Here is a 25,743-nt window from a genome sequence, read left to right as displayed (position 1 = left end):
GATTGTGGGCAATATACACACTTCAAAAAGCAAAAAAAAAAAAAAAAGGCAAAATAGTCCTGAAATAGTAGACTATTCGGGTTTTTGCGTACTATTTTTTTTAACATACTATGTTTTGGGACACACTTATTCTGATCTCATATCCTATTGAGGATGGATAGTATGCACATTTGGACGCAAGGGATAATGTTCATGGTCGTGCTCCCACTACTGCAGTTCCTGCACTGAAAAAAAAAAATATTTACAGAACTGAAGTAACTAATAAAATAAAACATTATTATTACAAAATTACATCAAATGACACAAAAGAACACGTACAATATAACTTATAATACAATAATATACGTACAATATAAATATAACTTTTTGTGTGTTTTGATATGTGCAATTTTGAACAACCGTTTTTCCAAATTATTTCATTGTCTCGACATTATTCGTGTATTCGTTATCCGCCGGTACAGAAAGCGGCGCTGTTTCACGCAGTCTCTCACAGATCCTACAATGAAGAAACACATTACTATGGCGTCTTAGAACCACTAGCTTTTGCGTTAATAGAAACAGTTTGCGATATAAATAGTATTATTAATTCAGAATTTCAAAGAAGGTGAGTGATAATGCAGGAAAGGAAACTATAATGATCAAAGACTAGCACTGAGTTACATCTAAATAGCTTTCACGAGCCTGTTATTATTTGTTCTGAACATTACTGACACCAATATTACTATCGTCAATAATCCATCGGTAACTAAAACGTAATTAAATAATATGATTGCAATTAAAAGCTAAACAATGTTGAACCAGTACATCACAGACATGGACTGAGCTGCCTAGAGAGCATCTTTGGGCATTATATATACATAATAACCTAATTCTCTTCTTATGTAGATTCTGTATTCACAAATGTAAATTTTTGAACTGTAAATCTGTTTTTGTACAGTTTAGTTTTTTAACCAGAGAAAAAATTATATGCTTACAATTTTAGTTTCATTTTAAAAGAAAGCTCTCAGAACATGTACAATTTGCATGGCCTACAAATTTTCTACTGTATTTCATGTTTAATTTTGATTGTTCTGTATAATGCCCTATTCTTTCTTTTTCCTTTATTTATTTATTATGTTTCTGTTTTCAGCTATGGTATTGGTTGTGCATGTTTTCTTTTTCCCCATTGCTGTTTTTAATTATTTTGTTGTACCATAGTGTAAACTGATGGTTCAAATAAAGCATATGAAAAAGCTATGCTTTGTGCACTGAATGCTATGCGCTGCTGTTTGTCTGCAGGTCAGTATGAGCGCTGAGGCGGCAGACCGGGAGGCGGTGACCGGCAGTCGGCCCTGTACCCCCCCACAGGCGTCCTGGTTTGAGTTTCTGCTTGATCCATCGTTACTGGAGCAACACCTGCAGGGCCCTCGTCCAGGTTTGCATCTAATGCCTGGACTAGAGTCACCACCAAGCCGTGTCGTGATTTCAATTGTATTTCGATTGACAGATGCATTGCCAAAACAATGGCACAAAACAGTGTTTTTGTGTTATTATGAGAGCTGTAGAATATTTTCGGTTCAGTTTATGAAACCACGACAGGACACAATGTCAGGAAAACAAACAGATCCTCTAACATTGTGTGAAGGAGATTGCATATTATCATGAATTTACCATAGTGAATGTGAATGTGAAAATTTTCTAAGGCTGTTCTAGTAATATGTGTGCTGTATATTATTTAAGTTCTTACATGTCTTCATGATCTCTGCATGAATAAGATCAATCCCTGTTGTTCCACCTCACTGAATGCGCTGTTTCACTGGGAAACCTGTCGTGTCACAGAATTAAAACCAGCCGCAAATGCTTTTCCTTTGTTTCCTGAGATGAGCTTCAGAGTTAAGTTTTGTATTGTTTCCACAGATCCGTCTCCCGTTCAGCTCATCGTTCAATTTCTTGAGCAAGCCTCCAAACCGTCTGTGAATGAGCAGAACCAGGTTCAGCCGCCAGCGGACAACCGAAGGAACCGCACACTGAAGCTAATGGCACTCAAAGTTGCTGCCCACCTGACATGGGACTTGAAAGAGCTAGAGAAGGGGTGAGTGAAGATAAAGCATTGGATTTGAATGGTTGTTTTTCCTTTTGAGGGCAATAAACTGGTTTTCTGTATTACCTGAAAGAAATCTTTTAATTTTATTTTTATTAGCAACCACCCAGAGTTCCACTTTAACATGCTAAGAGCCACTCAGCAATGAGTTAAAATTAAAACACACATTTAGACCAGCCACAGAGCAATGCCTGACCATTGTGGCCACTTGCATTCTTCAGAAAATGTAAAAACTGGACATCTTAGTTCATCTTTAAACAACATTTGTATCAATTCAGCCTTTCATTTAAAGTGTCCTCTTTGTCTTTCTGTTTGATTGACAGTTTGACCATCCCTGTGCTCAATATGTTATTGAATGAGCTTCTGTGTGCCAGTCGTGTTCCTCCTGGAGTTAAACATGTAGATCTGGATTTGTCCACCCTGCCGCCCACCACAGCCATGGCCGTGCTCATCTACAACAGATGGTCAGTGTCACTGTTTAACGGGGAATTCAAGTCCTCCTGGGAAGTGCGTATTTATGATTTGACAAGTCACTTTAGTCAGTACAAGATGGCGATTTAACTTTTCTACATAAAATTAAATGATTGTATTTTAACTCTCTGCATCTACAAAATGATGGATGAAGAATGTTCATCGTGTTTTTTCACAGTTTTATTCAGTTAATGAAGGTGATGTAAACTGAATCATTATATATTCTATGGTAATTATACAATAATATAATATAGAGACACACATCTCTATTCTTTGGCTGCTCCGTTGCATCTGACGTGTTTTCTCCCCATCTCGTAAACTTGGGGAGTAAAAGTTTTTTGGAGTTTTCCCACTGGTAATAACAACTTCATGTGTGTTCAACATGAAAATATGATCTATCTGACATGAACTGAATGCATCATAACTGTATGTCATAGTTTATGAAGGGTTGGATAAAACTTTGAAAGATCTGTCTCATTTGAAAGGTCTTCTGGAGATGGCATTTGTCAACCACTTACATCACTGAGACTGCCTTGTTTCAAAAAAAAAAAATGCCTCATGAGGAATTACAGTCAGTTTTGCAATGATTACTTCTCTGAAATGAGACCTGCTCTGTGCTGTATGTGGCCTACAAATTCAAGCCTTGAAATGAGAGAAGGTTTATGTGGAAAAAAAAAGATAAAACAGTCACTGGATTAGTTTCTTAGCCTTTTGAACTAACTGGTTTAATAAATTACACACTCATTAAAGCAGGGGTCCCTAAACTCTGTCCTGGAGGGCTGGTTTTCTGCAGAGTTTAGCTCCAACTCGAATCAAACACACCTGAACCAGCTAATCAAGCTCTTACTAGGCATACTAGAAACAACCAGTCATGTGTGATGAGGCAAGTTGGAGCTAAACTTTGCTGGACACTGACCACAGTGTGTGTGTGTGTGTGTGTGTGTGTGTGTGTGTGTGTGTGTGTGTGTGTGTGTGTGTGTGTGTGTGTGTGTATGTGTGTATAAATATATATATATATATATATATATATATATATATATATATACATACACTCCCTGACAAAAATCTTGTCGCCTATCCAAGTTGTAGGAACAACAAATAATAACTTGACTTCTAGTTGATCATTTGGAATCAGAAGTGGCTTATATGAAAGGCGAAGGCCTCTAGATTACGCTTATTTTACCAATATAAAATCTGATCATGCCTTGATTTTTAATTATTTAATTAGGACAGAAAGGTCAGACTTTGCTTAGACAAAGGTCTTGTCACTTAACAGAAATAATGTACAATACAGAGCATAAAGTCATGGTGCAGTGGAAAAATAATTAATTTTGTGTATGACTCCCATGAGCTTGGAGGACTGCATCCATACGTCTCGGCAATGACTCGAATAACTTATTAATAAATTAATCTGGAATATCAAAGAAAGCATTCTTGCAGGACTCCCAGAGTTCATCAAGATTCTTTGGTTTCATCTTCAGTGCCTCCTCCATCTTACCCCAGACATGCTCAATAATGTTCATGTCTGGTGACTGGGCTGGCCAATCCTGGAGCACCTTGACCTTCTTTGCTTTCAGGAACTTTGTTGTGGAGACTGAAGTATGAGAAGGAGCTCAATCCTGCTAAAGAATTTGCCCTCTCTTGTGGTTTGTAATGTAATTGACAGCAAGAATGTCTTGATACCTCAGGCTGTTGATGTTGCCATCCACTCTGCAGATCTCTCACGTGTAGGCCCCCATACTGAATGTAACCCCAAACCATGACTTTTTCTCCACCCAACTTGACTGTTTTCTTTGTGAATCTTGGGTCCATGTGGGTTCAATAGATGATTCATCGGAAAAATCAACCTTCTGCCACTTTTCCACAGTCCATCCTTCCTGCAAGCCGTGGGCCTTGGCAAATGCAACATAATTTTTTTGTTGTCTTATGTTTCATGCTGGTTTCTGATCACTAATTCGGCCATTGAGACCACTGCGTGAGAGAATTTGACAAACTGTTCTTGTAGATACAGGGGTTTCTGGTGACCAGTTCTTATGTAGCTCTGCTGTAGCTGAAAAAGTGCTGGCACTAAACTGACGAATCAACAAACGGTCCTCTCAAACAGTTGTCTTACGGGGTCTGCCTGACCTGGGCCTGTCATGAACCTCACCAGGTTCTTCAAATCTTTTTCTTATCCTCTCCACTTGACATTTAGATACACTAAAGATGTCTGCCACCTCAGCAGGAGACTTGGTCTTCATGCTCTTGATGATCAGCACTTTGGTCTGTGGTTGAATCTTTGGCATGCTGTCAGAGGTCAGGATGCATTTCAGATGAAGGTTGGGTGTGCTGAGGTTCTTCTTCTACACACCTGTGAATGTGTTAATTACAGTATTTCTCACAGGTGAAGCGCTAATCAGTGATTGGTTGAATCCTTTAAAGATGTGACAAGACTTTTGTCTTAGCAAAGTCTGACCTTTCTGTCCTAAATAAATAATTGAAAATCAAGGCATGATCAGATTTTATTTTGGTAAAATAAGCGTAATCTAGTAGCCTTTGCCTATGTATAAGCCACTTCTGATTCCAAATGATCAACTAGAAGTCAAGTTATTATTTGTTGTTCCTACAACTTGGATAGGCGACAAGATTTTTGTCAGTGACTGTATATATATATATATATATATATATATATATATATATATATATATATATATATATATTCTCTCTCTCTATATATATTTTGCATATTTCTGAAGCAAATGAAATAAGCAACAAAGAAATCCACTTCTTTAGGTGTAGCTTTGAGCTTGCAGCAGATTACAGCTGAATGGTCCGTGAATCTTCAAGCTGATTCAGCTTCAGCCACTTGCTGTGTTTACAGTCTAATATGAACTTTTTCTCAATAGGGCCATTCGTACCATTGTGTTGAGCAGCTTTCCAGAGAAACAGACCAAACCTGGACCTCATCAGCTGAATATGTAAGAAAGGAATAACACTGGTTTCAGTGTTTTGTGTTGTGAGCTGTTGAAGTGCTTATAGTGTTTTGTGTTCTGTAGGATGAGTTTGGTGCAGCAGGAAAAGGAACTGACGGAGAACATACTGAGTGTGGTATGACTGGAATAAGTGCTTTTATAAACGGATATCTAATTGCTCTAGATTTGGGTTGTGAAAGGAGATTTTCTGGAGATAATACAAATGAAATAGGTTGTGTAATAGAATAACAGCAAAATAAGCAGTGAGGCCTAATACAAGCCACAACTTTCTTCCTTCATGCTGATTTCAAGTACAAAGGATTGATGTGTTTCATCAGTGTCTGATGTCACGCTTTAAAATGCCATTTTCATTCTCAAAGAAAGCTCATCATAGCCCTGTCACTAGTTTAATATTGTGCTCCTCAGCTCAGAGAGCAGTCAGCAGACTCTATCACGGTGTTAGAAGGAGCCCTGAACATTAAAAAAGACTTCTACATCCACACGCTTCGAACCCTGGACCTGCTAGCTGCTGATCCCAGTACAGCCAATGGAGAGACTGAGTCGTCCACCGCAGGACTGCGCATCAGCGCCGATCACCTGCACTGTCAGGTGTGTCCCACAGCATAGTCCGTCACACTAGTTAAGTCTGCTGTAATGTGCTCATTTGTCATGTGAAGATCTGTTCTTTTGTAAAAGGATTGGTTCACTCATAAATGGAAATTTGCTGAAATTTTACTCACCCTCAGGCCATCCAAGGTGCAGATGAGCTTATTTTTTAATTGGAAAAAGATTTGGAGAAATGTATCAATGGATGCTCCGCAGTGAATGGGTTCCATCAGAATGAGAGTCCAAACGGCTGATAAAAACATCACAATAATCCACACCACTCCAGTCCATCAGTTAATGACTTGAGAAGCCAAAAGCTGTGTGTTTATAAGAAATCAATCAAGAAGTTTTTAACTTTAAGCATTCGCTTTCAGCTAAATTGCATGTCCATAATGCATACGTTTGCTTTCACCATGAAAAATTCATCAGGAGAGAGATATACACAGATCAATCACAATCAAAACTCTTCTAAACAATTATGTCAGTGGATTTTGATGTGAGAGACTTTTTCACTAGAGCAAGCATTATCATCAATTATGGACTCACATTTTGGTCAGAAGTGGTTCAAAGTTAAACAACTTTAAGTTTGTTTCTTACAAACACACAGCTTTTCACAAGACATTATTTGATGGACTGGAGACTGGAGTGTGGATTATTGTGATGTTTTTATTGCCCCAATTATGTTCCCATGCTGAAAAAAACTCTAAAATATTCGATGGCAGTGGGTGAGAATATTTCTGGGAAATTTTGTTTTTTGGTTGAATTCTTTCTGTAAAAGTGTTAATATCTGGCAGGTGCATTATGATCTAGGAGGCATATACTTTCAGCAAGGCTGTTCTGACACTTCAGTGTATGAGAAAGCCAGAGAACACTTCAGAAAATCACGAGAACTGCTAACAAAGGTGAGACGTTATCAAATTAAAGGAAAACTTTCCCCAAAACATTACATGCTGTCATTATTTACTGGCCTTCATGACACAACTAAAATGCAGTTTTGTCCAATCAAGCATCCAGGACTGTAGTAATCTGTTAAGATAATCCACGTTCATTTCTGAATCATGAGACTTATGTTGTGTCTGATGGCAGCTGGATTCCACCCCATCTCTCTGTTGTGTGGATGAGCAGCGGTTGGCTGGATACTGGAGCGCCTGTAAAACTCTGACCGAAGCCTCAGACCCCAGTGAGAGCCAGCACACCCCGTATGGCCAGATCAGCTGCTTCATGAGGAACCACGATTATGGGGTCAGCAAGTACTCTGTGCACTGTGCTACCATTAAATATTTTCAGATGAAAGGAGTCCCATGGTACTCATATTGATTTAAAAACAGCTGTCCTGAATTTTGGTGTGACCCTTCTGCACAAACCTCCCACCAATTTATAGTACATTACGTATTATACAAGTCTCATGATGAATTTCTAATTGAAGAAAGTGAGTGGTTTTAACTTTTATATTAAGTTTTTTTTATTTAATAAGAGTACCATGGTTAAGTACTTTTTCAACTGTGTAGTGCTTTTTACATACATTGTAGAGATGCTCATTGCATCAAAGAGCAACATCACGCTGGGCCAGAGCTGGATCCGTTGGATATTTATCCCAAGGATAAGGAATGCAAAAGACTAATATTACCTTGGATTCTATTCAATAATTTAGAGCAGTATTGTAGGATAAGAGAGGTGTTTTCAGTTCCAGCGGACATGAATAATGAAGAATAACTGTCAAGTCAAGTCACCTTTATTTATATAGCTCTTTAAACAAAAAAGATTGTGTCAAAGCAATTAGCAACATTAATTAGGAAAACAGTGCGTCAATAATGCAAAATGACAGTTAAAGGCAGTACATCATTGAATTCAGTGATGTCATCATCTCTGTTCAGTTTAAATAGTATCTGTGCAATCATTTGCAATCAAGTCAACGATATCGCTGTAAATCAAGTGTCCCCAACTAAGCAAGCCAGAGGCGACAGTGGCAAGGAACCGAAACTCCATCGGTGACAGAATGGAGAAAAAACCTTTGGAGAAACCAGACTCAGTCGGAGGGCAAGTTCTCTTCTGACCAGACAAAACCAGCAGTTCAATTCCAGGTTGCAGCAAAGGACCGGTCTAATATGGTCATACTTCTTGGTTCTAGTAAGAACTCTAGTACCTCAATGTACCTCATTGTAGCAACTATCTGTTCTACTAACATTGGAAATGTGATTTTCAAAGAACAGATTTCTATCAGACATTAGGTTCCTAATCGTAGTAGTCTGTCTATCCAGTCTTTGATATTACTAATACATCTGCTAACCTATATAATTGAGGTATTTCTTTAGGACTGGAGGAGCGGAGTACCTTCTGCAGAACAGTGGAAACCAGCACTATGGTTCCTGACAACCTCTCCTAAGGGAAGCATATGCAAAGAATAGTTGAGGACGTAATACTGAACCCTGTGGTACTCCGTACTCCTTGCCACAATTAACACAAACAAACTGGTAGCAATTAGATAGGTGGGTGTGTAGCTGTGGGCAGATGATACAAGCAAGTCATTTGTAACTCTGAAAAATGCTGTCTCTATGCTATGATGGGACTTAAATCCTGACTGAAACTATTGAACCATTGAATTCATTGATGTGATCCTCTAGCTGAGTTCAGTTTAAATAGTATCTGTGCAAACAAGTTGATGATATTGCTGGGTATTAAGTGTCCCCAACTAAGCAAGCCAGAAATGACAGCGGCAAGGAACCAAAACTCCATTAGTTACATAATGGAGAAAAAACCTTGGGAGAAACCAGGTTCAGTCAGGGGCCAGTTCTCCTTTGACCAGATGAAACCAGCAGTTTAATTCCAGGCTGCAGCAAAGTCAGATTGTGCAGATGACTCATCTAGTTCCTGTGGTCTTGTCCCGTTAGTCATCTGAGACAAGGTCTTTACAGGCAATCTGTCTCTGGGGCTCTAGTTGTCCTGGTCTCCGCTGTCTTTCGGGGCAGTAGAGGTCCTTTCTAGGTGCTACTGATTCACCATCTGGTCTGGATACAGACTGGATCTGGTGGCTACAGTGACCTCGGAATAAGAGAAAAGCCAACTAATATTAGTGTAGATGCCAATGTGTAGTATGTTGAATCCTTCAGCACAGAGCATATTTTATATGCCACCCTGGCACTCTATATCATAGCATACTGTTTAGGAAATTTTTCTGGTTGGTAAATGGTAATTTATGTAGATGCATAAATCTACATCAAGTCAAGTCACCTTTATTTATATAGTGCTTTAAACAAAATACATTGCATCAAAGCAACTGAACAACATTCATTAGGAAAACAGTGTGTCAATAATGCAAAATGACAGTTAAAGGCAGTTCATCACTGAATTCAGTGATGTCATCTCTGTTCAGTTTAAATAGTGTCTGTGCATTTATTTGCAATCAAGTCAACGATATCGCTGTAGATGAAGTGACCCCAACTAAGCAAGCCAGAGGCGACAGCGGCAAGGAACGAAACTCCATCGGTGACAGAATGGAGAAAAAAACCTTGGGAGAAACCAGGCTCAGTCAGCTACGGTGACCTCGAAATAAGAGAGAAACCATTCTTCAATTGTAGCCATTCTTCTAATGATGTAGCAAGTACATCATGTGTTATGGGAAGTGTTCCAGGTTCCGGTTTACCTAATTTAATGCAGCCTAAAAATCCTTTAACGGATATTGATATTAAAAGCATATTGGTATGTTATGTGTATGCCAGGTTAAAGAGATGGGTCTTTAATCTAGATTTAAACTGCAAGAGTGTGTCTGCCTCCCGAACAATGTTAGGTAGGTTATTCCAGAATTCAGGCGCCAAATAGGAAAAGGATCTGCCACCCGCAGTTGATTTTGATATTCTAGGTATTATCAAATTGCCTGAGTTTTGAGAACGTAGCGGACGTAGAGGATTATAATGTAAAAGGAGCTCATTCAAATACTGAGGTGGTAAACCATTCAGGGCGAGCCAGTGCAGTGTTGACAGGATCGGGCTAATATGGTCATACTTCCTGGTTCTAGTAAGAACTCTTGCTGCTGCATTTTGGACTAGCTGTAGTTTGTTTACTAAGTGTGCAGAACAACCACCCAATAAAGCATTACAATAATCTAACCTTGAGGTCATAAATGCATGGATTAACATTTCTGCCTTTGACATTGAGAGCATAGGCCATAATTTAGATATATTTTTGAGATGGAAAAATGCAGTTTTACAAATGCTAGAAACGTGGATTTCTAAGGAAAAATTACGATCAAATAGCACACCTAGGTTCCTAACTGATGACGAAGAATTGACAGAGCCACCATCAAGTCTTAGACAGTGTTCTAGGTTATTACAAGCGGAGTTTTTAGGTCATATAATTAACACCTCTGTTTTTTCAGAATTTAGCAGTAAGAAATTACTCGTCATCCAGTTTTTTATATCGACTATGCAATCCATTAGTTTTTCAAATTGGTGTGTTTCACCGGGCCGCGAAGAAATATAGAGCTGAGTATCATCAGCATAACAGTGAAAGCTAACACCATGTTTCCTGATAATATCTCCCAAGGGTAACATATAAAGCGCGAAGAGTAGCGGCCCTAGTACTGAGCCTTGAGGTACTCTATACTGCACTTGTGATCGATATGATACCTCTTCATTCACTGCTACGAATTTGGTGAAATGTGAATTTGTACAACAGTAATCTTGTCTCTGTCTTCTGTCTTTATGCTGTAGGCATTGATCGAGGCCTTCATCAGAGACAATGTTACATTCAGTTTGCCCAACAGCTTCAGACATTCAATTGAGCTGGAGCTTTTGCACAAACTTCAACAAGGGTGAGATGCTGTTTAGATGCTTAATGGACAATTATGGATTATTATTCTTTCTTTAATGGTTCTAACACTGATGAATTAAATAAGTAGATACAATCTCATTTTCTCACAGAATTAATGTAATTATGTATTTCCCCATAGAATTACATTAGAAGTGGTTTATTATAATACTTTTTTTTTTCTCTTTCACAAATATAGATGTAAGCCAACATGTGGTTAGTGAATGCCACACGTTTTCCATAGATCCTGTTGTATATTCCTTTAATATATGTGTGTGTCTGTGTTTTAAATGGCAGGGACAAGGCTTTGGAGGAAGTATGTCATAAACTGTGTGTGTGTAACGCAGTGAGAGATGCACTGGAGGGTGGTGTCCTCAGTGTGTCCTTCCATCAGCTGCTCCTCAAACCCAGCAAAAACACCATCAGTTTTCTGCTGGAGGTATAAACCTTGCTGTGTCGCTGAATCATGCACATTACACACACTATTATTTTACTAAACTGATCTAATTCACAAAGGTCTTCTGTTAAAATAAAAGGCTCTCACATGTGTTGTCTCTCACATGACTCCAGGTGTGTACAAGGTCAATGGATAAGGAGCACAGGTCGGAAACAAGCACGAGGAAAATGGCTCTTTTGATCAAGTGAGCACCCTTACAGTTTTAAGAACTATTTTCACCTTGCCAGATATTTTACTTATCAGGATCACACAGAATGACTTTTTCAATTTTTATTTGTTGCTTTTACGTGCTTTTCAAAGGTGGATTTGTTTGAAGTGAATTGTACCATAATAATATACAGACATGGGTGTGGAGAAATTCTGCAGGAGTTTGCATTAACAAATGTCTTTTTTAAACCATGTGATTTTAGATGATGCATAATCTAGTATGCAGTAGGTCCTTTAACTGTTCACCAATTTAAACGTTGTCTTGTATTTGCTATTGTATTTCATTTTAAATTGTTTTATTGTGTGAAAATACAACAAATATTCCATGATTTTAAAAATTAGTTTTGTTGTTTTCATTGTAGGACCGTTTGTAACAGGCTGGAAGATGTTTCTCTGGCCTTCATGGTGTCTTCTCACAAACTCTTCGTTGAACTCCTTCAAGATGAAGAGAAGAAGGTCCTGATGGAGCAGATGAGGAAGAGCTCAGCCACAGTCAACCTCAGTGCCAAACCACTGCCCTCATTCTACGATATACCTGGTAAATCCTGGAGGGCAGGTGTTTAATTAGCATATTAAATTCTTCATTTTATCATCTGAAGAGCTGTGGTTGCTGTTGGTTGATGTGTTGTTTGTGTGTTGTTCTCACCAGCGTCTGCCAGTGTGAATATCAGTCAGCTTGAACAGCAGCTCATTCTGTCACTGGATCCTCGACACATCAAACAGATCCTCATCGAGCTGCATGGGATGGCCGAACGACCCTTCTGGAGGGTTAACAGTAAGGTCAGGAAAGACCACATGATGTTTTTAAGGCTACTCTTATGCCTCATTTCAAAACATAAAATGTAGATAATCTAGTCTTTAATCAGTGCTGATCGGGTAACAAACTGGATCGGTGTTTCTTATACACAAATTTTGAGTTTTGCAGTAAATTTAATAACTTGTACATTTATTTTAGTAGTTTATAATATCAATTCATGGCAAATTGATGCTTGTCATGAAACAGTTCAAGTTTATAAAAAATAATAAGTTATAGTTGTTTACATTGACTTTTTTTCCCTGTAGTGGGAGGTTCCTGTTGACTATGTGAATGTCATATTGGCAATAAAAGACAACCTGACACGAGACCTGGTGTACATCCTTATGGCCAAGGGTATGCACTGCATCAGTATTAAGGTGTGTATCTGAACAAGACTCACTTCCACAGCATTCAGTATGTTAACATGCACACCAGATAGACACTTTTAAGACACAGAAGCAATATTCATGTTGATATGCACTATTGTAGTAATGTGCTTTTAAAGGGGTCATATGATGCTTTTTTTAAAGATCCTTATTTGGTGGAACAGAATATGTTGACATGCTTTAAAGTTCAAAAAACACATAATATTTAAAAATACTGTACATTATTGTAGGTCCTCTATGCCCCACCTCTCTCAAACGTGTCATTTTTTACAAAGTCCCGCCTTCTGACAAGAGCAGTCTGCTCTGATTGGCCAACTGACCCAGTGTGTTGTGATTGGCCGAACACCGCAAGCACTCGTCGGAAACGCAACCCCCCTTTCCATAATCGCGAGCTACATCTTACAAAATAAATGTAAAGACATTTAATAATGTCCTTAGTTTTACCATCAGTTCAAGCCCGACAGAGGAACAGACACAGTGATGAAGCTCGTATGTAACTCTTATGTTGCTCTTATGCAAATATTTCCACATAGTGACGTAGATATGTGGGGGCGTGTTTGAATGAGCCATTTTATGGGGCGTGACAGACTCTAACTTTTATAAAGAATATCTCTTTGGATTTGAGACTTTGCAACTTTACAGATCTTCCTTATGAACCAAGAGCTTGTAACATTCTAAAGAGAAAGGAAAAATTGAGATTGCATCATATGACTCCTTTAAGGAACACAGTTTTCTAGATCAGTGAATGGCTTTCTCTACACCTTTTCATAATATGTAAGAATATGCATTTGCAAGCCCACTAAAGTTGCATTCTACTACAGAAACCCAAATGTGTTAAACAGCTTTCATGTAACTGTGTTAGAAAAATGCTTTTCATATTTACATGATTCTGAATGCTCCTTTTGCAAAAGCTCTGAAATACGCCATTTACTTACAACACAGGTGCAGAAGGGGTTAAGACATGCTTTTTAAAGGTGTTAAATAATGGCACAAATACCAGTAAACTGACTACTGCAGACTTTAGTAAATCACCTTCTAAATACTCCTCTCCCATTAATTTTGTGTCTGAAAGGGAAACTTGTACAATAGCAAATGCAGTAAGGTAGGCTGAAAAATAACTGTCCACAGCTTTTCATAGCTAATATGTCTTAACTGCATATTAATACACTGCTGGTCTTTAGTAAATCCTGAATGCCAAAAGAGGGTTTGCGCTAGCTGTTAGTAAAGATAGGCCTTGCTATTTTAATAGCATTAAAAATCCTTGTTTGGCTTTTATTACAAACACACTATAAGATTAAATATAAATGAAGTTAGCTGCATTTGGCCCTGCTGCGTGGATTCACGTCACGATTGTCCCGATTTTAAATCTGGGTGTTTCAGAAGGACAGAAAAGAATAGTTCGTTAGTTAGTTTGAGTTCTGAAGCTTGCAGTATGTTTTTATTGTAACCTCTGATACGTGTAAATATCAAGAACATTTTGATTCTCCATTTCATGGCCCCTTGAAGTCCAAGAGAAACCAGAAAATACAAATAAATAATTGTATCATTTGTATTTATGTGATTCAGGGTGCCACGTTTTTGTAATTCATATCGAAAACTGAGGAGAAACTGAGCTTCAGTTAATTTGGCTGGATTTATTTCTGGGAAATATTTCTTTTAAATTTTAAATTTGTTTTTACAAAGCGGCACATAAAGAGACAGTTTTATGTAAAAAAATTTTAATTAAAGATTACACTGAGGCCTATATTAGTAGTTTCAAATGTCAGGTTTTTTTTGTTTGTTTGGAGCTTGAGCCGCTTTTTTTGTCTCTTTGGCTGTTGCAGGATTTTGTTCACGCTCGTCAGCTGTTCACGGCGTGCCTGGAGCTGGTGACAGAGTTTTCTCCTAAGCTGCGTCAGGTCATGCTCAACGAGCTGCTGCTGATGGAGGTCAGAGGTCACGAGGCATGCGCTGCCGAAGGCAACACGGAGAGACCTCCACCCGACCTGGTCAGCAGGGTCCGTGGATATCTGGAGATGAGGATACATGGTATTACGTCAGCTGTTGCAGACAAATGCTCTCTGATGACCTCTCTGAGGTCTGATGATCTTTAGCTTAAAATGAACCAGAGTGAAGTCTTTCACACACTTACTTCTGGGAATGTAATAAAAGAGAAATAAATTAATCTGACCTTAGATCAGATATCTACACAAAGTTGTTCACCTGGGCAGGTGAGTTTCAGTTCCTCTGCAGATTTTGGCCTGAAAGGTAATTTTTCCAGTTTACTCCGGATGTGATCAACCCAGCTTGTGCAGGAAGAGTGAAAATGTTGACCTTATTCTTTGATAAATTAAGCTTGTTTGGGTTCATTTGCTTATTCTAATTAAACCAGACTGAAGTACACTTCATATTTAAGGGTAGGATGCTTTAGTTCCTTGTAATGGTCTCTACATCCACAGATCTCCCGCTGCGTCAGATCGTCGGTGAGGAGTGTGTTGTGTTCATGCTCAACTGGAGGGAGAACGAGTATCTGACGCTGCAGGTGCCACAGTCTCTGGTCAACAACAACCCCTATATAAAGGTATCCCTTCCCACAAACACTTCTGTGCTTCATTGTCAATAATGAAGTCATAGTCTGAAAATATTTTTATATTAACACATTTTCTATTTGGTGAAGACATGTTCATGTGAGACTTTGTAGGAATTCTTATCTCAGATCATCTCCTCTTGTGTTTTACTCTTCATGCAGCTAGGGCAGCTGATAGCGTCCACCTGTAAGGAGCTGCCAGGACCCAAAGAGAGCAGACGCACGGCGAAGGAGCTCTGGGAGGTGGTGGTGCAGATCTGCAGTGTTTCCAGCCAGCACAAGCGCTCCAGTGACGGTCGAGTGAGCCTTCTCAAACAGAGAGAGTCCTCGCTGGGCATCCTGCCCCGGTGAGACACAGGGACCGCTCCATTGTACATCGAGAACAACTCTAAAACCTGCCTTAGATGACTTTCAGAGGAAAATAAATCAGAGCCTGTTTCAGCATTGCAATAATATATAAAAGCATGATCACAGCATGTTAAATAATTCTCCATGTTATGTTAATGCATTGTTATATTTTATCTTTTGTTGTGCTTTTAGGAGCAAATTCATGACTTTTATGAAAAAGCTTCGGGTGAGTGTAACATTGTCATGTACACAGCATTACATAAAAGTATATTAACTATAGAGACCTTCCAGTATTAATCTCTAATATGTTTGGGGTTGTAGGAGCCACTGGTTTTGACAACGCTCATCTCTCTGTTTGTGCGGCTGCACAATATTGTACGGGTATGTGTTATCAGTGTAGTCGAAGTTAAGATTTTTATTTTTTTGGATTGCAATTGTTTTGGTTGTCGGTTTACCCTTTTTATGCCATACTGAAGGATGACTTAAAATGAATTAGTGAAGGGTGTAATATTAACAACAAGAAGTAACAACAGAATAGGTACTATAATGGGAACATCTTATTTCTGTGGATTGATGTATATGATGTTTTTTATTTCTATCTCTCAGGATGATATAGTCAATGAAGTGACAGCTGAGCATATCTCCATATGGCCTTCATCTCTTGCCAAGTATGTCACAACTAATGAAACGCCATTAGAAATGCTCCTGTGATTAGATCTGTGGATGTAATGACAGTTTGTGATTTATAAGGTTTGTTTGATGGTGTAATCTTGGTGTCAAATGTTCTGATGATGATGATGGTGGTGGTGTTGATGCAGTTTACAGTCGGTGGATGTTGAAGCTGTGGTCGTCACGTTGAAGGAATTGGTGAACTATGCTCTGAGCCTCAACCCCAACAATCAGCTGTGGCTCTGCACGCAGGCCGACATTTACTTTGGTAAGTTGAAGCTGTGTATGAATGAAACTCATACTGCACAGATCCAACACTGAGGGCTCATTTCAAGACAACACTCTAAACAATACACATTATATCAGAGCAGAGTTTTGTGTTAATGCTAAATTGTTTATATTTAACAATTTACAGTTTATAATCGTTTTATGAGTGCATGTAGTGGTTATTTTTGTTGGTTAAGTAATGCCTATAAATATCAGGTTTTAAGACTTTAGTCGTATCACCCAACCTCAAGCAGTTCAACTTATAAGTAAACTTAAAGTCATGCTATAATACTTGGATTTACTCAAAGTCTGATGTAACTATAACATACAGAAGTATAAAATATTTACGTTTCGTTTATCAAAATATTGAAATATTTACACAGACACTGAATGTTGAATGTTCATAATTCTTTGGGGAAAAAGGTTACTGAATTAATGTTTTGAGATTTAAACAATTTAAAACTCTAGGCCAAGTCTGTCAGATGCATAGTATTTAAGAGAGGAGTTCATAGAGATGCATTGATGGGTCATCTTTTTAAACAAAGCATAAACATCCGTTTTTTTTTTTTTTTGTAAATGTCATGAAAAAAGTTGTTTTAAATAGGCCAAATGCTAAAAGAATTAATAATATAGTACTTGTGGATTTTTTTACAGGTTAGAAATGCAGAGAAAGCATTTTAAAAAAGAAAAGGACAATCAATTCTCTCACAATTTGTATTGTATTGAAATATTTGACATTCAGAGTTACTTAGAAAACATTCTTCAATTTAAGTTTTTTCTTATTATATTAATTTTTGTTCTTTCAGTGACCAACCAGTATTCTGCAGCGATGCACTATTACCTGCAGGCAGGGACGGTGTGCTCCGATTACTTCACTAAACCGGTTCCTCCTGACGTCTACACCGACCAGGTGCTGGAGATCTGCACAACACTGTTGTGAACGAATAAAGAAAACTTTCATTTCTACTTTTGGTTTGGTAGTTAAGTGCCCTGTAGAGATGTGACTGTGATATAGTCCGGACTGACACAAGGCTGAATGTTTCTGCAGGTTCTGAAGAGAATGATCAAGTGTTGCTCGCTGTTGAACTGTCACACTCAGGTAACAAACCGCATCGGTGTACTGCCACGAGTCTCGTTTCAGATGATTGCATTGGCTGATACATGCTGTCATTGTGTGCACTTCACAGGTGGCTGTTCTGTGCCAGTTTCTGAGGGAAGTGGACTACATGACTGCATTTAAAGCTCTACAAGAGCAAAACAGGTGAACTCGCAATGCATCATACAAAATAGTTCAGAAACTTTCTTCTCAGAAAGGATCTTTATTGCATTTGTCTCCCTTTCTCATCAGTCATGACTCTATGGATTCGTTCTATGACTACATCTGGGATGTGACGATTCTGGAATATCTGACGTGTATCCTTTTTATAAAGAAGACTCAATCTCAGACCAACACAAGATTTGAATAACCCTGTTTTTCAGCACATCTGATGTTTTCTATCCATTGTTTAACCATAACTTTTGCCTTTAGACATTCATCATAAACGAGGAGAGGGTGACAAAAGACAAGTTGCGGTAACCTGATTCATTTATCTGTTGATTCAAGAATCAATTATGCCACATACAGTTTCTAAAACATTTATTGTAGATAGTGTAGAAATGCAATCTATCAATATCTACCAATATTTAATTACAGTGCAGATTCAAAGCAAGATTTGTACAAAAGTTGCTTGATTTTCAGATAGAACAATTAAACATCACAAAAGAATCTAAACTAGCTGAGTCCATAGATGTGAAGCTTATAAAGTCAATCTCTTTGAACACAGATCAAGGCCATCGGACAGACTGAGTTAAACTCCAGTAATCCAGAGGAAGTCCTGCAGCTTGCAGCGCAAAAAAGGAAGAAGAAATTCCTACAGGCCTTGGCTAAACTCTACTTTTAATTTCATTCCAAAAGACTTTTTTGTTTTGTTTTTTTACCTGGGGAAAAAAAATTATCACAACATTTTTCAAATAAATATTCCTATGCTAATTCATGTTGTCTCCTATTTTTTTAATGTACAAATGTACACAGAGGTGTCTGTGTGTGTGTGTGTGTGTTTTACGATTAAATGTCAATCAGGAATAATCAAACGCACAATGTAATGCCTTTGGTAGAGTTGAAATTAGTTTATATATTTTAAACATCTTACAATTCTATATACAAATGTATACTTAAATTATGCTGTATAATAAAAAAAAGTTGCCGACAAGAAATTTGATATTTTCATGAATCACATTTTAAGAAGTCATCATTTGAAAAAATACAAAAATACCACACTAGCAATCCTGAGGCCTGCTCTTATTTACCCTAAGTCCATAAGAACCATACGTCAGCACTAAGCTGCCTTTTCAGAAGACAAAAAAGTGCAGTTTCTTAAAGTCTATTTTGTTACATATTAGCAGTTCAAGCCCTGTGCACACAGTACATATTACAATTTGACAACGTATGACCTGAACTAGAGTGACGGTATACATCACAGTACACTTGAGTAAGGCACACTGAGTGGTCCTGCTGTGTGAACACTAGTGTTAACTGCTTTTCTCAGCGCTGCTTGGTGGTGTTGGTGGGAAGATGGGCTCCAGACTTTCTGACTGTTTCTCCTGAGCCTCTTTCTGTAAATAAGAACAACAATGACTTGGTTAAATGCATGCACCTGGCAGAAACAATGCCACTGCAGAACCAAATGAGCACAACATGCTGATGATTCGGTTCCTCTCATACCACATCTGAACGTCAACATCCATCGATGGCACTGATCTCAATAATTTAAAGGTGCTATATGTAAGTCTTTGACTCTACTAAAGCATAAAAATACCAAAATGTGTTTGCAGATATTTAAGAAACATGCTAACAGTCAGTTATTCTCCTTTGAAAATGTGCTTTCTAGGGTGGAATTTCTGTTTTGGTTTCTGAAACCCTCCCATTGCCAAAAAGTTGATATAATATTAAGACTCACCAGCATGCAGAGGTAGTCCCAAGTGTGTCTGAATGTTGTGTCTGTCCTCAGACGGCACTTGGCCAAATTCTTTCAGCTGTGCGCTCTCATAACGCATCATGGTCTCCACGAAAGGAGCCATCCAGTTCACACACGTCTCAATGGCCTCCCACTTCAGCCCTGTGTGGAGGACAAACACTTCGTCTGATCTACGTCGAGACACTTCAACATGTTGAGAACTACTACTTTTCACACTCTGCTCTGCAACATAAACTTCACAAGCACAATGCAAATTTTGATGCAGTTATATTTATTTTTAAAAATGTATGTTTGTGTTAAGTCAAGTATGTTTGTGCAGTTTATGGCACAAGTATCACCAAGCTATGTTTTCCACAGACCTCATTTTATTTATGAATCAAATTTTATTCATGTGGAGTGGACCCAATGCTGACTGGATCACAAAACCTGCACTAGCTAACAGCTAAAGAAAAATGTTAATATATATTACTATAATATAGCAGCAGTCCTTGCAAATGAATATCTTACCCGATACTTTTTGGACAACATCAGCTGACATGAAGTGGCATAAAGCGGCTGCTGCTAAGACGCCATATTTAAAGTCTAAAGAGCTGATATCAAGGATGCACAAATCCAAGAGCTAAAACAAACAAACACAAAATCATGAACATTTTCACAGTAGCTGTCAAGACATTTTCTATGAGATCATTTACTCGTGTATGATGGTTTGGGGAAAGCATGTGTGTACCTGTGTGATCTGTATGTAGGTTTCCAGAGGAAACTGAGGCACTAACAGATCGGTGACGTCGGTCAGTGAAGCCATCTGAATGTAGAGCTTCATCCACGAGACCACAGTCTCCGGACAAAGTTCCCAGTTTAACACCTGTTGAATACATAAAATAACACACTTATCCACACTAAAATAAATATTCCTCATAAAAAAAAGTTTTATTCGATGTTTTCATGTTCCCCGTTTTTCAACTTTACTACCTTGAGTCTTCAAGATCTTTCAATAAAACCATTAAAGGTCACCTATTATGCCCCTTTTTACAAGATGTAATATTAATCGTATGGCTCTCCTGAATGTGCCTGTGAGGTTTCAGCTCAAAATACCATACAGGTCGTTTATTATAACGTGTTGGGTTGGGTCTAATAAGTGCTGTTTCAGGGGTGTGTTCCCTTTACATGAAAATGAGCTGCAACTTTCCGCCCGACTCCAGAAGGGGGCGGAGCCTTGACGTCTGTGATAATAAACAGAGAGGAGAAGCGACATGCAAGTATGCAGGTATGTATTTTCGAATATTTCTTCTCGTACTGGTGCTCATGTGGCAAATATGAGAGACTGCCTGTCAGTCAATAGCGGTGGGTGGGGCTACCGAAATATGACGCGGACTGGATCCAAACCACTTGTTTTTTGAGCCGGGATGGATTTTTGTGATTTTAAGATGGCCGTGTACACACAATTCCAACACATATCTCTGTCCAAACACCTTGTAAAAGTGGATTTTGCATAATAGGTCCCATTTAAAAGAAGGGGCTCATTTGGTCCAGAAAATAATCATTTGAAAAACAAATCAATTAAAAAAAATAACAAAACGTGAATTAGATTTGCCAAAATTTGGTCCAACAAATGAAAAATAACTGAAGACCAGTTTTATTGATTTCTGTATATTGTATTGTATTATTTCTTTGTATAGTGTATGACCTGCTAAATTGTCAACATTGTACGTTCTGTTTGTTTATATCTATTCATCCATGTTTTGAGGATTTATTGATACAACTGATTTATGAATTTCTCTAATGATTTTTGCATCCTCACATGAAAGGACACAGTTAGGAGTCACCACAGCAGAACCAAAAAGGTTTATCTGTCCACACCTTCAACATGATGAGCTCCATCTGCAGGATCTCCTCCTCCAGACAGGCTCCGTCAGACACGTAAGCCAGCTCAGTGATTTTTGGAGGATATATTTCCTATAAGAACAAGGAACATGCAGTGATTTGCAGTGATCCCTCTCCTATGCAGACAGTAGCTCAAAATTAGATGAATTTATATTTGACACAGCATGCTGCTTGAGTTTAGAGTGGACTGTGGGTTAAGATCACAACTTAACAAGTGCATAAATGCAAGCATGTGAACAAAAACAAGTAAATGCAATGTTTTCAGTAAAAAAAAATAAAAACAAAAAAAACTCTCCACTTCAGTTGTCACAGGCCAAAATATAAAATTCTGTTATATTAAATTATAAAATATTTGAATTCTTTTAAATTATAAAAATTTAAATCAATAAACAGTTTTTATTTTAATGGAAAACTGCAGGGACAACTCAAAGCCCCTCTTCTGTTGAAAACCGATTTCTAATTATAAATTTGGAAGTGGTATGTTGTGCTTTCAAATGCACTGCGACCCAAACTATGAGTTTGTGTGGAACAGCATTTAATGTGAATCTAATGCTCTGAGACACTGAAAGCACTGGATCATGAGCTGCATGTGTGTAACACATCGAGGGTCAAACTACATATATATATATATATATATATATAAACTGAAGTCTTTGCAATCTGACTACTGTACTAAGCCACATCATATTCTCAAATCCATGCATTGTTAGAATTCACAAAACTAACTGGCCATGTAACAGCATTTCATAAACTCTCCAGCGCTGATTTTTACTCAGTTTGGTGCTTACCCACAGTTCATTTTGGACACTGGCTGATATGCTACAGAGAAACTAGCTGGCTCAGTGCTGCTGGAAAGCAATAATGAAATAAATGTATTTGAAAATCATTTTGCAGTTTGTTAAGGCAAATTACACAGGAAATACTTCTCAGGTTGAATATATGGAAGCCCATATAAATAAAAAACTAAAAAAAAACCACCCCTGATTAATATTGAAATAAACTGAGCTTTGAGCACAGCTTACCTAATTAGAATTATAATGTAATAAAATGTTCTCTAGTGTTTAATGTGAAGCTGTTTTTGCACTGATGCCAGACCTCTTATGTGTTATGAATAATTTGATCTTGACCAGATGTAATACAATTACTAGTCTAATGTGATGTTTATAGATTATATTGCGCAGACAGTTATTAAGCACTTGTATACCTCTATTTTGGAGGAGATGAACAGAGCAGTGATCCCTATGAGCTGCAGCTGGTCCTTCTGCACGTCACTTTGGGACGACATGTACCTGTCAAAGAAGTCCTGCGCCAGGTAGAAGGTCTGTCTGTGAAGTGTGTATGCTTCACACACCTACAGAGAGAGAAAGATGAAGAGCTGAGAGATATTTCTACAACCAGCTGCTGACTAGGTTTTTAGACATTAAAAACCTAATCATTAATATTTTAGTTGCATTGCAGAACATTCAGACAATAAACTTGAATATGGCTGCTAGAATAATTCGAGCTCAGGATGTTTCTGTCTGGGAAGTCTTTTGCGAGTGTGTGATTTGCTTCACAGGCACACATGAAATTAACTTGATCTGGGAGATCCTACATTGAATCTAACATTTTCCAATCAGTTCTCTTTGAAATGAAAACAGAGGTTAAATAAATAACAGCTTTAACGGTGTCAGATTATGTTGCAGTCAGATAAATATTTGAATTAATTTTATTTTGTTACATTATTGAAGGGCTGAATTTAGCTTCAAATAATTCATAGAGATTGCTTCTGGTGGACATCTGCTGGTCTCTAAACCAATAAAACCAGTGTGACAGTACCTCCATGAGCCAGTCGAGGAGCATGGCTCTCATTTTGGGCTGCAGTGATGGGTGTCTGTCTAAACTGCTCTTGCTGTGTTTGTACTTTATCTCTTTACTCAGCATTTTCATCCAGACGTCCTCTGAGATGCCCCAACTTCCCCGAAACAAAACAGAACAGAAATACAGACTTCAGACAATATATCAGTAAAAAAAACAGGATACCGAAAAATATACAACTGTACATCAACCTGAAGTTCAGTAGCATCGAGATGAAGGTTATTCTTGCCACTTAATGTTAGTAACTGCTGCTGGACTGACATGGCATCTAACGCACAGATGCCATTTGTTTCGTTTATCTTGTCAGGTCAACTAACTTATACTTTGGGCTGTAAGCTACTTATAAACCAAATTAGACTGGCACCTACAGTACAGACATGCATGCAGCATTATGCATAAATAAAGCTTTACAGTTTTATGCTACAGTTATGGCACTGTGTCTCAATTACATCAGTATAGCTGCTGACTCCTCATGTGTCAGTCACTACTCGAGGAGGCACAAGCCTTTGCGTCACACATTTTTAGTGGCACATTCACTTTAAATCAGATGTGATGATGGCTTCTGTGTGTAAGATGCCATTGCACTTCGCTTGAACACTGCCTTTCTGTCAGTTTGTCGTTCTGTAATGAATGTCAGATAATGTGGTGGTCTTAATGTAATTTCACTACAGAAACACACCTGAGTGTTGGGAGTGGAGATGGCTGTGCATCTGGAGCTTGATCAGACGAGGCGGATACAACTTCAATCACGCCGTTCAGATCATTCTGCTGCCGTAATTTCTGAACACACAACACATTTACATAGATGATAACATGTAAAGATGATACATGGTCTCTTTCTTACCTGTTCATTTGTGCTTAAGTGGCAAACTCTATCACATTAATTTAAGAGAGTTCAGATTAATTTGGACTGCTGTCTCTCAACGGAAACACTCTTACACAACACGCAGGAGACAATCATGCTAACCTGCGTCCTAGTCACACTTCTAATGCACACTTCCCTTTCTACACCTATGCACCTGTGTACTTTAATTATATGAAATACCTGAGAGTCATTCAACTTTTTTATTGATTTTCTCCTCTTGATGCACTGCAAAACAAAACAAAAAAAACATACATTACAACTGACATATGTACATGCATAAACAGTACCGCACACACTGAACAAATAGAAAGTAAACATACTGTGCATACCTCTTTCTTTACTCTTGCTATCTTGCGTGTGTTTCCATTGACAGATCTTGCTTGCTGGCATACACTAATCGATACAGGGAGAGAAGAAAGTTGCTCAGGTTATGCTATTAAATGTTACAACAGTTGGAAACCCCTGAAATTAGTAATTACTAGTATTTTGGTATGAAGCAAATGGTAATAATAGCTTTATGAACATACGCAATAATATCGTAATGATAAGGTAAAATTGATATGAATGGTTTATGTGAAGGTCAGGTTCATTTATTGGATATAGGAAATATTATAATATCAGTATAAAACCAATAAAAGGCAATCGAAGTCTTCATGAAACATAACTTTAATTACACTGAAATCACAGTAATAACACTGTTCTTACCTTCTTCTGGCCATGACCTTCCGTATGCAAGGAAGATGTAAGTTCTTGTGAGTTTTGCCTTCTTCAGCAGCAGTTGGCCTAACATGCAAATATTACAGTATTTTAGCGGCATTATTAAACCGCAAATAGAGTTTGACAATAAAAATGTCTTGCATTGAGCTCAGGTCGAATATAGTCAATTTAATGATAACCATACAAATTTAATCGCAGTTGGATATGAATTTGAACTTATCAATACTGTCGCGCGCCAAATTACTCCCTGGCTATACTGGACGCCCGAATCATGTTATTCGAGGTTATTTCCCTGTCCTCCACAACTTTAGCTTGTTAGCATTGCCCATTGGTAACTTGTATGTATGCAACAAACAAGATGTTCATGCACAGTACGAGACGTAATTTAGCTAAATACCTTGCAAAGCTAACAATAAGTTAAAACAATCAGGTGGTATAATTAATAATGCTAGAACTGAACAAAGATGAAGTGCAATTCTAAATACAATTATAGAAATAAAATACAAGTACGTTGTCGTGCATTCGACAGCTGATGCACAACCACAAAATAAACGCATTCTATAAATGCATTGAATAAAAATAACAAATGCGTAAAAATGACATTGCACTTCTTACCAGGGCAAGTTGATTGTGACTCTCGCGCCGGCGCCAAGTAGATGTTGAGCGGCTTGTGGGCGCGCATGCGCGTGTGATCCCCGCGCACTTATGTGCTCTGGTTTTCCTGTTTGATTACTTTTGTTATTTTAGGTCGTTTGTCGGAAGAACAAGACACTTATTTGCGCATGCTTAGCTGTAATTAAAT

General features: G+C 38.1%; 1 protein-coding gene and 1 pseudogene across 1 annotated transcript; one reads left to right on the top strand and one right to left on the bottom strand.

The window, feature by feature from the left end:
* Positions 1-464: 464 nt before the first annotated feature.
* LOC132104541 (integrator complex subunit 8-like) lies at positions 465-18,636 on the top strand. The gene is made up of 28 exons (XM_059510099.1): positions 465-604; positions 1,279-1,414; positions 1,897-2,071; positions 2,404-2,544; positions 5,437-5,508; positions 5,587-5,638; positions 5,929-6,111; positions 6,903-7,010; positions 7,195-7,350; positions 10,815-10,915; positions 11,209-11,350; positions 11,482-11,552; positions 11,938-12,113; positions 12,225-12,355; positions 12,638-12,748; positions 14,581-14,785; positions 15,196-15,317; positions 15,486-15,670; positions 15,864-15,897; positions 15,993-16,052; positions 16,278-16,339; positions 16,490-16,608; positions 17,414-17,517; positions 17,656-17,706; positions 17,795-17,868; positions 17,956-18,020; positions 18,136-18,179; positions 18,431-18,636. Exons 2-28 carry the CDS (start codon positions 1,285-1,287, stop codon positions 18,545-18,547), a joined length of 2,991 nt encoding a protein of 996 aa, XP_059366082.1. The 5' UTR covers positions 465-604; positions 1,279-1,284; the 3' UTR covers positions 18,548-18,636.
* On the bottom strand, positions 18,630-25,680 carry LOC132104547 (G1/S-specific cyclin-E2-like; annotated as a pseudogene).
* Between the last annotated feature and the right edge of the window lie 63 nt (positions 25,681-25,743).

The sequence above is a fragment of the Carassius carassius genome, chromosome 25 (assembly GCF_963082965.1).
Source record: "Carassius carassius chromosome 25, fCarCar2.1, whole genome shotgun sequence".
Taxonomy (NCBI): domain Eukaryota; kingdom Metazoa; phylum Chordata; class Actinopteri; order Cypriniformes; family Cyprinidae; genus Carassius; species Carassius carassius.
This window is presented reverse-complemented; position numbering and strand designations above follow the sequence as displayed.